Genomic DNA, 13,546 nt, shown 5'->3' on the forward strand with positions numbered 1-13,546 from the left:
TAGGAATTGGAGACAGGGTATCCGACTACTTGGATTTCTAGCAGACTGATGTGTAGCATCACCTCTTGTGACATCCACTTGCCCTGGATCGTGAAAGTTTCTAGATACACGCCCCATCCTAGCAGAAAGAGGTCTGTTGCTATAATGGCCATAGGGGGAGGACATGAAAATGGAACTGTGCACATGTTGTGATGGTCTTTCCACCAGTCGAGGGATTGTTTTATGAAGGTAGGTATGGAAAGAAGCATATTTAGACTGTCTGGTGAGTGAGCAGACAATTCTGAGCCATGCTTGAAGGCAGTGCATTTGAAGTCTGGCATGTTCTGTAACAAAGTTGGTGGCTGCCATAGACTCATAGGACTGGAAGGGACCTTGAGAGGTCATCTAGTCCAGTCCCCTGCACTCATGGTAGGACTAAGTATTATCTAGACTAGACCATTCCTGACAGGTGTTTGTCTAACCTGCTCTTAAAAATATCCAATGATGAAGATTCCACAACCTCCCTAGGCAATTTATTCCAGTGCTTAACCACTCTGAGAGTTATGAAGTTCTTCCTAATGTCCAACCTAAACCTCCCTTGCTGCAATTTAAGCCCATTGCTTCTTGTCTATCCTCAGAGGTTAAGAAAAACAATTTTTCTCCCTCCACCTTTTAACAACCTTTTATGTACTTGAAAACTCTCAGTTGTCTCTTTTCCAGACTAAACAAACCCAATTTTCTCAATCTTCTCTGATAGGTCATGTTTTCTAGACCTTTAATCTTATTTGCTGCTCTGCTATGGACTCTCTCCCATTTGTCCACATCTTTCCTGAAATGTGGTGCCCAGAACTGGACACAATACTCCAGCTGAGGCCTAATCAATTCAGAGTAGAGCAGAAGAATTACTTCTCTTGTCTTCCTTACAATGCTCCTGCTAATACATCCTAGAATGATGTTGGCTTTTTTGCAACAACGTTACCCTGTTGACTCATATTTAGCTTGTGGTCCACTATGACCCCCAGATCCCTTTCCGCAGTATTCCTTCCCAGGCAGTCATTTCCCATTTTGTATGTGTGCAACCAATTGTTCCTTCGTAAATGGAGTACTTTGCATTTGACCTTATTGAATTTCATCCTATTTACTTCAGCCCATTTCTCCAGTTTGTCTAGTTCATTTTGAATTTTAATCCTATCCTCCAAAGCACTTGCAACCCCTCCCAGCTAGGTATCGTCTGCAAACTTTCTAAGTGTACTCTCTATACCATTATCTAAATCATTGATGAAGATATTGAACAGAACTGGACCCAGAACTGATCCCTGCAGGACCGGACTTGTTATGGCCTTCCAGCATGACTGTGCACCACTGATAACTACTCTCTAGGAATAGTTTTCCAACCAGTTTTGCATCCACCTTATAGTAGCTCCATCTAGGTTGGATTTCCCTCATTTGTTTATGAGAAGGTCAGGCAAGACAGTATCAAAAGCTTTACTAAAAAGTCAAGATAGACCACGTCTACCCGCTTCCCCCCTATCCACAAGGCTTTTTACCCTGTCAAAGAAAGCTATCAGGTTGGTTTGACACGATTTGTTCTTCACAAATCCATGCTGACTGTTACTTATCACCTTATTATTGCCTAGATGTTTGCGAATTGATTGCTTCATTATTTGCTCCATTACCTTTCCGGGTATAGAAGTTAAGCTGACTGGTCTAATTCCCTGGGTTGTCCTTATTTCCCTTTTTATAGATGGGCACTATATTTGCCCTTTTCCAGTCTTTTGGAATCTCTCCATTCTTCTATGGCTTTTCAAAGATAATTGCTAATGGCTCAGATATCTCCTCAGTCAGCTCCTTGAGTATTCTAGGGTGCATTTCATCAGGCCCTGGTGACTTGAAGACATCTAATTTATGTAAGTAATTTTTAACTTGTTCTTTCCTATTTTAGCCTCTTCTGATCCTACCTCATTTTCACTGGTATTCACTATATTAGATGTCCAATCACTGCCAACCTTCTTGGTGAAAACCGAAACAAAGAAAACATTAAGCACTTCTGTCATTTCCACATTTTGTGTTATTGTTTTTCTCCCTTCATTGAGTAACAGTCCTACCCTGTCCTTGGTCTTCCTCATGCTTCTAATGTATTTGTAGAATGTTCTCTTGTTACCCTTTATGTCTCTAGCTAGTTTGACATCGTTTTGTGCCTTGGCCTTTCTAATTTTGTCCCTACATACTTGTGTTATTTGTTTATATTCATCCTTTGTAATTTGACTGAGTTTCCACTTTTTGTAGGACTCTTGTTTGATTTTTAGATCATTGAAGATCTCCTCGTTAAGCCAGTCGTCTCTTGCCATACTTCCTATCTTTCTTACGCAGTGGGATAGTTTGCTCTTGTGCCCTTAATAATGTCTCTTTGAAAAACTGCCAACTGTCTTCAATTGTTTTTCCCCTTAGACTTGCTTCCCATGGGATTTTAACTACCAACTCCACAAGTTTGCTAAAGTCTGCCTTCTTGAAATCCATTATCTTTATTTTGCTTTCTCCCTCCTACCATTCCTTAGAAACATGAACGCTACCATTTCATGATCACTTTCACCCAAGCTGCCTTCCACTTTCAAATTCTCAACCAGTTCTTCCCTATTTGTCAAAATCAAATCTAGAACAGCCTCTCCTCTAGTAGCTTTCTCCACCTTCTGTAATAAAAAATGGTCTCCAATACATTCCAAGAACTTGTTGGATAATCTGTGCCTTGCTCTGTTGTTTTCCCAACAGATGTCTGAGTAGTTGAAGTCCCCCATCACCACCAAGTCCTGTGCTTTGGATGATTTTGAAAGTTGTTTAAAAAAAAGCCTCATCCACCTCTTCTTCCCGGTTAGGTGGTCTGCAGTAGACCGTACCATGACATCACTCGTTTTTTTACCCCTTTTATCCTTACCCAGCGACTTTCAACAAGTCCGTCTCCTATTTCCACCTCAACTTCAGTCCAAGTGTATACTATAATATATAAGGCAACACCTCCTCCCTTTTCCCCCAGCCTGTCCATCCTGAGCAATATATCAATATTCCAGTCAGGCATATTATCCCACCAGGTCTCTGTGATGCCAACTATGTCATAGTTGTGTTTATTTATTCCCCATACTTCTTGCATTAGTATACAGACATCTAAGATACTGATTTGATTCCCCCACCCCCAGTTCTATCTTGTCTCCGATTTATCCCTGCTATTACAGCCCAAGCTCCCTCCAAAATCTGAACCTTCTCCCAGGTCTCCATGTTCTTGACTTACCTGTGGGCTTTGGTCACCTGCCCCCTTTAAGCCTAGTTTAAATCCCTCCTTAGTAGGTTAGCCAGTCTGTATTCAAATATGGCCTTCCCCTTCCTCAATTAGCAGTCCTTCTTCCTGGAACAGCATCCCGTGGTCAAGGAAGCCGAAGCCCTCCTGGTGACACCATCTTTGCAGCTAGGCATTCACCTCCAGGATGCATCCGTCTCTGCCCGGGCCCCTACCCTTGATTGGAAGGATGAAAGAGACCACCACCTGTGCTCCCAACTCCTTCACCCTTACTCCCAGAGCCCTGTAGTCACTTTTGATCTGCTGAGGGTCACACCTCGCAGTATCATTAGTGCCCACATGGATGAGTAGCATGGGGTAGTAGTCAGAGGGCCGGATGAACCTCGACAATCCCTCCATAATGTGCCACAGACGGGCCCCTGACAGGCAGCATACCCTGACATGGCATCCCAGGAGGTAACAGATGGGGGCCTCCATCCCCCTGAGAAGAGAGTCACCAACCACCACTACCCTACGTTTACTCTGGGGAGCAGTGGCTGCGATTCTCCCAGCCTTGGGGGTACATGGCTTCTCCTCCTTCACCTTTGAGGGTGATTCCTCATCACTCATTGCCAGGGTGGATGGGTTGGAAATAGGGGTGGAGTACTGTCTGCTGCCAGAAGTAACCAGCTGCCAGTGTCCTCCCTGTGACTGAGCCATATCATCCTTCCCGGGAGGTGTGACAGCAATCCTCTGTAGCTGGATAGCTTCCTCAGCCTTGGATGTCTCCATATGAATTCTCTCGAGGAATTCCTCATGGGCACAGATGATCCTCAGCCTAGCCACCTCCTCCTGTAGCTCTCCCACCTGCTTCCTTAGAGATTCCACCAGAAGGCACCTTTCACACTGGATGGTCCCTCCAACCTGGCTTTCCATGAGCGGGAAATGCAGACCACAGTCTCTGCAAATTCACACCAGGATCTGGATAGAGGCATCCATGGTTAGGTTGTCTGTCTTGACACAGGCGCAGGAGGAGGACAAAGGAGCAGCATTGGCACTGGCAATGCAGCCCTTCCTAACCATAGCAACTATATTACAACTCCCTCCTACAAACTCCCCTGTTGGCGGTCCCGTTTGCTAGCTCCCCTTGGTCGCTTAGCCTCTGGCTCTTAAGGCCTTCTCTCCTAGGTCAGCCGTACCCCCTTGTTAATCACACAGAGGGAGGGTGATCGCAAGGCTGACTGAGGCTTGCCCCAGTAACTGAATGCAACTCCTGACTGGTTTGGTGGCTGAGCTGAATTCTGTTTACTATGTTGGAAAGAGCCACAAACCTGTGCAGGGGAAGGTAGGCGCTTGTTGTCACTGATTCAAGATTAAAAGAACCCATCTGAAGAACTGGTGTTTTTCACCCACGAAAGCTTATGCCCAAATAAATCTGTTAGTCTTTAAGGTGCCACCGGACTCCTTGTTGTTTTTGTGGATACAGACTAACACGGCTACCCCGATACTTAATTCAAGATGGTCCCTCTGAACACAAGTTTTGCACAGGGGTCAAGGTGGATTTTTGTATGTTCAGTTGTAGGCCCAATCTGAGGAATAGGCCTATAGCATCGGAAGGTACCCAAGACATCAGTTCCAGGGAGCAGCCTTTCAGCAAGGGAATACTAAGATACCTTTTCGGCAGACCATCAAAAAGACCGTTAGGACAGATAAGCTGAAAGGGAACACTCAGTATTTAAAGTGGTCCTGGCCAACAATGAAATGGAGGAATTGTTTGTGGGATGGAGGTATAGCAATGTGGAAATATGCATCTTGAAGGTTGAAGGCTGAGAACCAATGGAATTATCGCTGCAAGCATCACCATTTTGAATTTCTGTGCCTTCACACAGGTGTTGAGTAGCCTCAGGTGAAGGATGGGTCTCCAACCTCTACTCTTTTTGGTATCAGGAAGTACCTTGAATAAAAACCCTTCCCTTTGTGCTGCGTTCTATAGCTCCCAAATGTACGAGTGTATTTCTTGATGAAGCATGTTTTCGTGAGAGAGTTCCCTGAAGAGGGTCGGGAAAGAGGGGTTAATTGGTGGAAGTGAAGTAAAGTGGATGGTATAACCTGTGGAGATGATCTCCAAAACCCACTTGTCACTAGTGACCGACTCCCAGGCTTGCCTGAAGCGGTGACGGTGGTCACCGAAAGGAGGAAAACTGGTAAATCAGTGCAGCTGAAGAGGATGAGGATGGCAGGTCAAACCCTCAACCAACCCATCAAAACTGCTGCTTGGAGATGGATAGGTGCGAGGCAGGCGGCTGAGAAGAAGATGGTTTCCTTCTCTGAAATCTCGGTCTTCTGGGAGATAAGGAATTGGAGGGGGTGGGATCTCTGGTCTGTTTCACACTCGCTGAGTTTTCTCTTGTAGGTCAGAGTTTAGATATCAAGAAAACACAACGTCACTCCAGAGCCTTTCAATGTTTGCAGAGACTTGTCTGTGCTATTTGCGAGCAACTTTGACCCATCTTCTACTGTACTCAGAGAAGGTCCTCTACTGTATTCTGGACCTCCTTTGGGAATCCAGAGAGCTAAAGCCAGGAGACTCTCATCACCTCCGCTTCAGCAGCTGAACAGGCGGCAGTATCAGTGGCATCAAGGGAGGCTTGTAGGGCTGTCCTGGCAAGTAGTTGGTCCTCCCCAACAATTGCCTGGAGCTCTTCCCTATCTTCTGTCAGTAGATCTTCAAATGAGGCCAGCTTGGTGTAGTTCACATGGTTGTATTTTGATGGCAAAGCCTGATAATTGGCAATTCTAAATTGTAGGGAGGCCAAGGAGTAAGAGACTTTCTCCCTAGTTGATCCAGGCACTTGTGGTCTTTGTCGTCAGGTGTGGATTTAGCATGGTGCTGTCTACCACGTTCATTCACTGCACCCACTACCAAGGAATTAGGTGAGGGATGGGAAAATAAAAATTCTCAATACTTTGCTGGGATGTAATACTACTTATCTGCTCTTTTGCATGTAGGCAGAATAGAAGCTGGGGTGTGCCAGATGATCTTTGCTGGATTTAGAAGAACCTCAGAGTGGAGAATGTTGAGGAGCTTACAATGAGGCTCTGTAATTTCCTTGAGGGGAATTTGTAGGGAGTCTGCAACTCTCTTGACTAGGTCCTGGAAATGTTTAAAATCATCCACCAGGAGATTATTCCTGGGAGAATTCTGCGCCAAAAAATTAAAAATTCTGCACATAATATTTCTGCAAAATTCTGCATATTTTATTTGTCAAAACAACACAATATAATCATGCCAGTTTCAATTATTTTGGTAATTTATTTCAAAATCATCTGTCAGCAGGTATGTCTGTAACAATACAGAGCAAAAAAAAATTCTGGTTAATTTTTTTTGGACAAACAGATTCCTTACTAGGCATATTAATTCAGAACTTTGTGCATTTCATTTAAATTACAATACAGAACTTATTTCCTGCACCTATCAGAAGCAGTGCAAAGGCTTAGGGGAGTCAGGGTAACAGAGGAGCTGAGGGAGAGGGAAGGAGCTAAGGAGTGAACCTAGAGGATGTTGGGTGTGAGGGGGTTTTTTTTGGGGTGGGTGGGGATTGTTAGGTTGTTGGGAAGCCTCCCCCATGCAGACCCTGGCTGACCCCAAGCCTCTCCCTTCACACAGGCATGTCTGCCCCTGTCCCCACACCTCTCATCCCCATGGATCTCTGCAGCCCCCCTTCCCCATCCCAATGCTCAACTCTATCACCCCACTAGCTTCTGAGCCCATGCCCCAGTGTGTGTTCCCCCCGCACTAGCCATCTGAACCCCAGTCTGTGACCCCCCAGCAGCCCTGTGTGTTCTACTCTATCCTAACCTGGCTCCGCGGGCAGGGTGCTGTGATGAACTTCTACTCCTGGGGGAATTCTGCAGCACTGGGCACAGGATTTTGTATTTTCCCACATAAAATACGTTTTGCCTAAGAAGTGCTGCAGTTCTACCTTTTTCCCACCAGAGGTTGCTGTAGCACTAGAACAGCCAGCCTGAACGCAGATGGCTGTTCTGGCACCACAGAGGCCTCTGGTAGGCAAAAGGCAGAACTGCAGTACTTAAGCAAAATGTTTTTCATTTGGGAAAATACAAAATTACATGAGAGATGAATTCTGCATGTCCGCAGATACACAGAATTCCCCCGGAGTAGAAAATGAAGAAGAGATGTTGCCATAGGAGAGATCCCTTCATCAGCTCTAGCCTCCCTTGTCTTGAAGCATCAGGTCTCTGGAGGGAGTAGGTGAAGCTGGTTGCTCCTCTCTGTGGTGGGGGGCATTCGATATTCTGGATATTATTGGCAATAAGCTGCCCAGGGAGGAGGTGCATATGTTATAGGAGGCAGCACCCATGGTGCTCATACCAGCAAGGGGTTGGTGGTAATCATGGGCCACGAACAGTTGATCCTTCAGAGGAGGGTTCTGGGAAGGGACCTCCACAGGAGTGAGGAGGAAAGCCCGGAACTGACACTTGAATCCTCTTCCTCACGTTCACTCAGGAAAGGTGGGGCATCTGGAGACATCTAAGGCGAAAGGTGATTGGTACAAAGGATGAAGTCTGCACTGAGGGAGTTATGGCTAAGGCCGCTGAGGGTTCCGCAGGCTTTGGGCGCTTAGAGGGAAGCATGGTTGCTGATAGCACCAAAATGTGGTTGGAGCCCAAGTGGGCTTCTTTGCTACTGAGGAAGCATAAGAAGAGCTCTTCTTGCTGCCTTGATCTGATAAGGTTATTAACGGTCTCTCCAGGCTTGTGGCTTTCCTGCCTTGTGGTCTAACCACACCCTGGGTACCTTAGGAAGTGGGAGCCTCAACAGCAACTGATTGAGGAGCCGGTGGTGCCATGTTACCTGAGGAAACTGATGTTCCTGGCTTTTCAGAAGTAGGATCTCTACCAGGTGAACCCAGAGAAAGTTCTTTTGAGGGCTTATGAGAGGAGTCTTGTCTCTTCCTCTTAGATGCCATGGAACTGTAGGGCTCTGAGGGAGCAGACTTGCAGGAGGACTGAGATACAGGGACGGTCCCTTTGGCCTGGGTCAGAGGCCAGATATAGAGTGCTCTCCATCATGAGGAGGTGAAGCTTTATCTCTCCATTTTTTTCTAGCTCTTGATTTCAGTGGCAGAGAAAAGTTGCAATTCTGACCAACGTGCAATTCCACAAGGCAACAGAAACTGTGGGAGTGTCTGTCACTGACCAGGATCGCCTCCCAGCAAGCCAGGAGAACTGGGCATTACCGGACAGTAAGAAGCAGTAATAATTATCTAATATCTAATAAGTAATAAGTAAAAAAGTAATAAGCCACCAGGACCAGGTGGTATTCACCAAAGAGTTCTGAAGGAACTCAATGTGAAATTGCAGGACTGCTAACTGTAGTCTGTAATCTATCTTTCAAATCAGCTTCTGTACCAAATAACTGGAGGATAGCTAATGTGACACCAATTTTTAAAAGGGCTCCAGAAGTGAGCCCAGCAATTACAGGCTGGTAAGCCGGACTTCAGTACCGGGCAAACTGGCTGAAACTATAGTAAAGAACAAAATTATCAGACATATAGATTAACAGGATTTGTTGGGGAATACTCAACATTTTTTTTGGAAAGGGAAATCATGCCTCACCAATCTACTAGAAATCTTTGAGGGGGTCAACAAGCATGTGGACAAGGGGGATCCAGTGGCTATAGTGTATTCAGATTTTCAGAAAGCTTTTGACAAAGTCCCTCACCAAAGACTCTTAACCAAAGTAAGTTGTGGGATAAGAGGGAAGGTTCTCTCATGGATTGGTATCTGGTTAAAAGATAGGAAACAAATGCTAGGAATAAATGTTCAGTTTTCAGAATAGAGAGAGGTAAATAGTGGTGTCCCCCAGGGGTCTGTTCTGGGACCAGTCCTATTTAACATATTCATAAATGATCTGGAAAAAGGGGTAAACAGTGAGGTGGCAAAATTTGCAGATGATACAAAACTACTCAAGACAGTTAAGTCCCAGGCAGACTGCGAAGAGCTACAAAAGGATCTCTCAAAACTGGGTGACTGGGCAACAAAATGGCAGATGAAATTCAGTGTTGATAAATGCCAAGTAATGCACAATGGAAAACATAATCCCAACTATACATATACAATGATGGGGTCTAAATTAGCTGTTACCACTCAAGAAAGAGATCTTGGAGTCACTGTGGATAATTCTCTGAAAACATCCACTCAATGTGCAGCAGCAGTCAAAAAAGCAAACAGAATGTTGGGAATCATTAAGAAAGGTATAGATAGTAAGACAGAAAATATCATATTGCCTCTATATAAATCCATGGTATGCCCCCATCTTGAATGCTGCTTGCAGATGTGGCTGCCCCATCTCAAAAGAGATATACTGGAATTTGAAAAGGTTCAGAAAAGGGCAACAAAAATTATTAGGGGTATGGAACAGCTGCTGTATGAGGAAAGATTAATAAGACTGGGACTTTTCAGCTTGAAAAAGAGATGACTAAGGGGGGATATGATAGAGGTCTGTAAAATCATGACTGATGTGGAGAAAGTAAATAAGGAAGTGTTATTTACTCCTCCTCATAACAAAAGAACTACGGGCCACCAAATGAAATTAATAGACAGCAGGTTTAAAACAAACAAAAGGAAGTATTTTTTCACACAATGCACAGTCAACCTGTGGAACTCCTTGCCAGAGGATGTTGTGAAGGTCAAGACTATAACAGGGTTTAAAAAAAGAACTAGATAAATTCATGGAGGATAGGTCCATCAGTGGCTATTAGCCAGGATGGGCAAGGATGGTGTCCCTAGCCTCTGTTTGCTAGAAGCTGGGAATGAGTGACAGGGAATGAATCAGTTGATGATTACCTGTTCTGTTCATTCCGTCTGGGGCACCTGGCATTGGCCACAGTTGGAAGACAGGCTGCTGGGCTGGATGGACCTTTGGTCTGACCCAGTATGGCCATACTTATGTAGAGAAAATGAAAAGATGCCCAATGCAGAATTTTGCAGAAATTCATGTGCTCGCAGAATTTCTTCCCCCATCCACAGAAATGGGTTGCAGAGATACTGGCCACCACTAGGGGCTGCTGAACCTGGTAGAGCCCAGCTCACAAATAGAAGACAAGTCCGGGGGAAGGAACTGGAGGGTTCCCAGCACGCCCTGAAGGAAGGAGGCAGTGGTGTGCAGGAAACTCCATTCAAGCCTAGGACCCAGCATCAGGTTATTTGTCCCTCTGGATCCCAGGGCTCCGGGAGGTAGAGCGTGTGAGTGTCTGGGCTGGGGGGTGGGGGGGGAAGCAGCATGGCTGGGTTCTGGGGGAAGGGGGTGAGAGTGTCTGGCGCCCCCCAGCTGGACTCTGGGGGGATAGGAGGCCGAGAAACAAACTGGGTTGTTGTAGGGGTTTCTTTAAATTCTACTCCCGGGGGAAATCTGTGTGTGTGTGTGTGTGTGTGTGTGTGTGTGTGTGTGTGTGTGTGTGTGTGTGTGTGTGTGTGTGTGTGTGTGTGTGTGTGTGTGTGTGTGTGTGTGTGTATTGTTACATACTTGCTGACAGGTATTTTGAAATAAAATTACCAAAATAATTGAAATTGGTATGATTATAGAGTGTTATTTTGACAAATAAAATATGCAAATTTTGCAATATTGTGTGCAGAATTTTTATTTTTTGACGCAGAATTCCCCCAGGAGTAAGCTTCTATCTATAGAAAACTAATGCTAACACTACCATTACTATCATTATGAGAGAAAAATAGAGTTAAGGAAATCTCAACAGGACAACTGTGAGAGCTCCGTCTCAGGACGAGGCAGTTGAGAAGAAACTGAGGGTGGTTCACCAGTGCAATGCTATATAGAACAGCTGGCGGCACGAGACTGACTAACATGCATGCGTAGGCCAAACAGACACTACTATGAGATATCTCCAATCAAAGGCACAGGGGGCACTAGAGCACCTAGAATGGAGCACCCAGAGGGACACTACTCAAAGAAAGAACTACAAGTTGTTATGGCTGACCCCACAATCCTCACTCCCAAATTGTTATTCCACATGGTTGTCAGACATCTCTACCCCAATTCCTTCTTATAATTCCTTCTTATAACTCTAATTCTCCCTTCGTTTTGGGATTTTACTGTAACCAGACCATTATTTCTCAGATCTTCATTCACATCAAGGTTCTGCCAATGTGCTATTAGCTAGAGAGATGTAAAGTATTTAAGAAAAATAGACTGTTTGAATGAATATGAGGACCACTTTAAGAGAATCCCAGCACTTCCTGTCATCTATCCAAACAGATCAGACTTTGAACAGAGATCTGCTACACCTTAGCCAAGATTCCTGGACCACAGCTATGGTTTTATTCAGCAAGAGTCTGAGCAGCTTCTCTGCACTGCTTCTGCCCCATTCCCATTGAGTTATGTAAGGGTGCACTTCTATCTGAATTAGACATACAGATCTGATGTTTGGATTGGGAGAGTATTTTTGAAACACTGTTCAGTTAAGAACACCTAGTCCCAGCATTCTGGGGATTGTAATGCTTTCCAAATTTTCATCAGTGGGAATGTAAAGAGGTCACCTGAAAGAAAAAGAGGTTTCTTACAATAACTGAGTTCTTCAGGGGTGTTGCCCCTGCTCATTCTCTCTACCCAACCCACTTTCACTTGTTCCCTATAGACCTATCTACCTACCTTTGGCTCTGGGGTTCAATGAAAGAAACTGAAGTACTTGAGTTACATGCCTCTTATAACCTTGGTCCCTAAATGTTCAGTGCCAAGACCAGGTACCTGTGCAGCTTATCCAATATTTCTGTGATCCTAAGGTGCTGGTCATGAATCCCAATAGTATGAATGTGCAGAAGCAACAACCCCAAGAACTCCAGTTAGTTACCCACAGATAACCTCTTTTTCACAGATCGTATATTTTTATGAACTGCACCAATTTGTTCTTGTTAGTAGCTCAGCTACTTGGCTTTTTACTGCCTCTAGAATTCTCAAATGAATGTGATCAAGTTCTGGAGATTTAATTTCTCAAGAGGTACCATTATCTCTTTTTCGATACCTATCTGATAATGCTTCACCCTAACAGATTGAAAAAGTATGATTTCAGATAGGTCACTTTATCTCTCCTTAACACAATGATGAACAGTTTGCATATACTGTAGAAAAGCTAATCTGACATCCGGTTTTAGTCTAGTTATCACTTTCTATATTTTTTTATATGAAAAAGCAGCATTTAAAACTCATGGTAAACTGTTTGTTGCACTTTTCATAAACCATACATGAGAAGAAAAAATATATATATATATTTATACATATATATGTATATATATATATACACGTGTGTGTGTGTGTTACTTACCAAGAGCAATACACGGTTGCAGTTTGAAGTTGCTGGGTAAGGTATGTTGTACAAAGAATAAACGCAGTGTTATCTTGCCCCTCAGATTCCAAATTACATATGATCTCTAGTACTTCTTTGCAATCCACTTTTGCAATCTAACAAAAACAATGTTATCATGTCAAAAAGAACAATGTAGAGTTTCTTCAGGGATTTTTTTTGCAAAATCTTCTAAATGATGTAAGTTAACAGACTGTATTTAACATTAGTTAATTTTTCTACTTGCAAATATTCCTAGCTTCTTTTAGACATGTGAAATTCAAGGTTTAGGGAAAACCAGGAAAAACTACTCCTGGAGTAAGCCAGTCTCATAACCTCTTTCTTCCTCTCTCACACTCATAGACTTTAAGGTCAGAAGGGACCATTATGATCATCTAGTCTGACCTCCTGCACAACGCAGGCCACAGAATCTTACCCACCCACTCCTGTAACAAACCTCTAACCTATGTCTGAGCTACTGAAGTCCTCAAATCATGGTTTAAAGACTTTGAGGTGCAAAGAATCCTCCAGCAAGTGACCCGTGCCCCACGCTGCAGAGGAAGGCGAAAAACCCCCAGGGCCTCTGCCAATCTGCCCTGGAGGAAAATTCCTTCCCGACCCCAAATATGGCAATCAGTTAAACCCTGAGCATGTGGGCAAGACTCACCAGCCAGACACCCAGGAAAGAATTCTCTGTAGTAACTCAGATCCCACACCATCTAACAACCCATCACAGGCCATATCTACCACTAATAGTTGAAGATCAATTAATTGCCAAAATTAGGCTAACCCATCACATCATCCCTTCCATAAATTTATCAAGCTTAGTCTTGAAGCCACATATGTCTTTTGCCCCCACTGCTTCCCTTGGAAGGCTGTTTCAGAACTTTAAACTTGAAATTAGACAAAGGTTTTTAACCATCAG

General features: G+C 44.2%; 1 protein-coding gene across 1 annotated transcript in view; it reads right to left on the reverse strand.

Annotated features, from left to right (window-relative positions):
- RLF (RLF zinc finger) overlaps positions 1-12,740 on the reverse strand; it is a gene marked incomplete at its 5' end in the record, with an annotated part of 51,326 nt that extends 38,586 nt beyond the window's left edge. The window contains one exon of the mRNA XM_074934736.1: positions 12,604-12,740. Within this exon, the coding sequence (XP_074790837.1) occupies positions 12,604-12,740 (137 nt within the window). The remainder of the gene's footprint in view (positions 1-12,603) is intronic.
- Between the last annotated feature and the right edge of the window lie 806 nt (positions 12,741-13,546).

The sequence above is a fragment of the Natator depressus genome, chromosome 19 (assembly GCF_965152275.1).
Source record: "Natator depressus isolate rNatDep1 chromosome 19, rNatDep2.hap1, whole genome shotgun sequence".
In the NCBI taxonomy this organism is placed as follows: Eukaryota; Metazoa; Chordata; order Testudines; family Cheloniidae; genus Natator; species Natator depressus.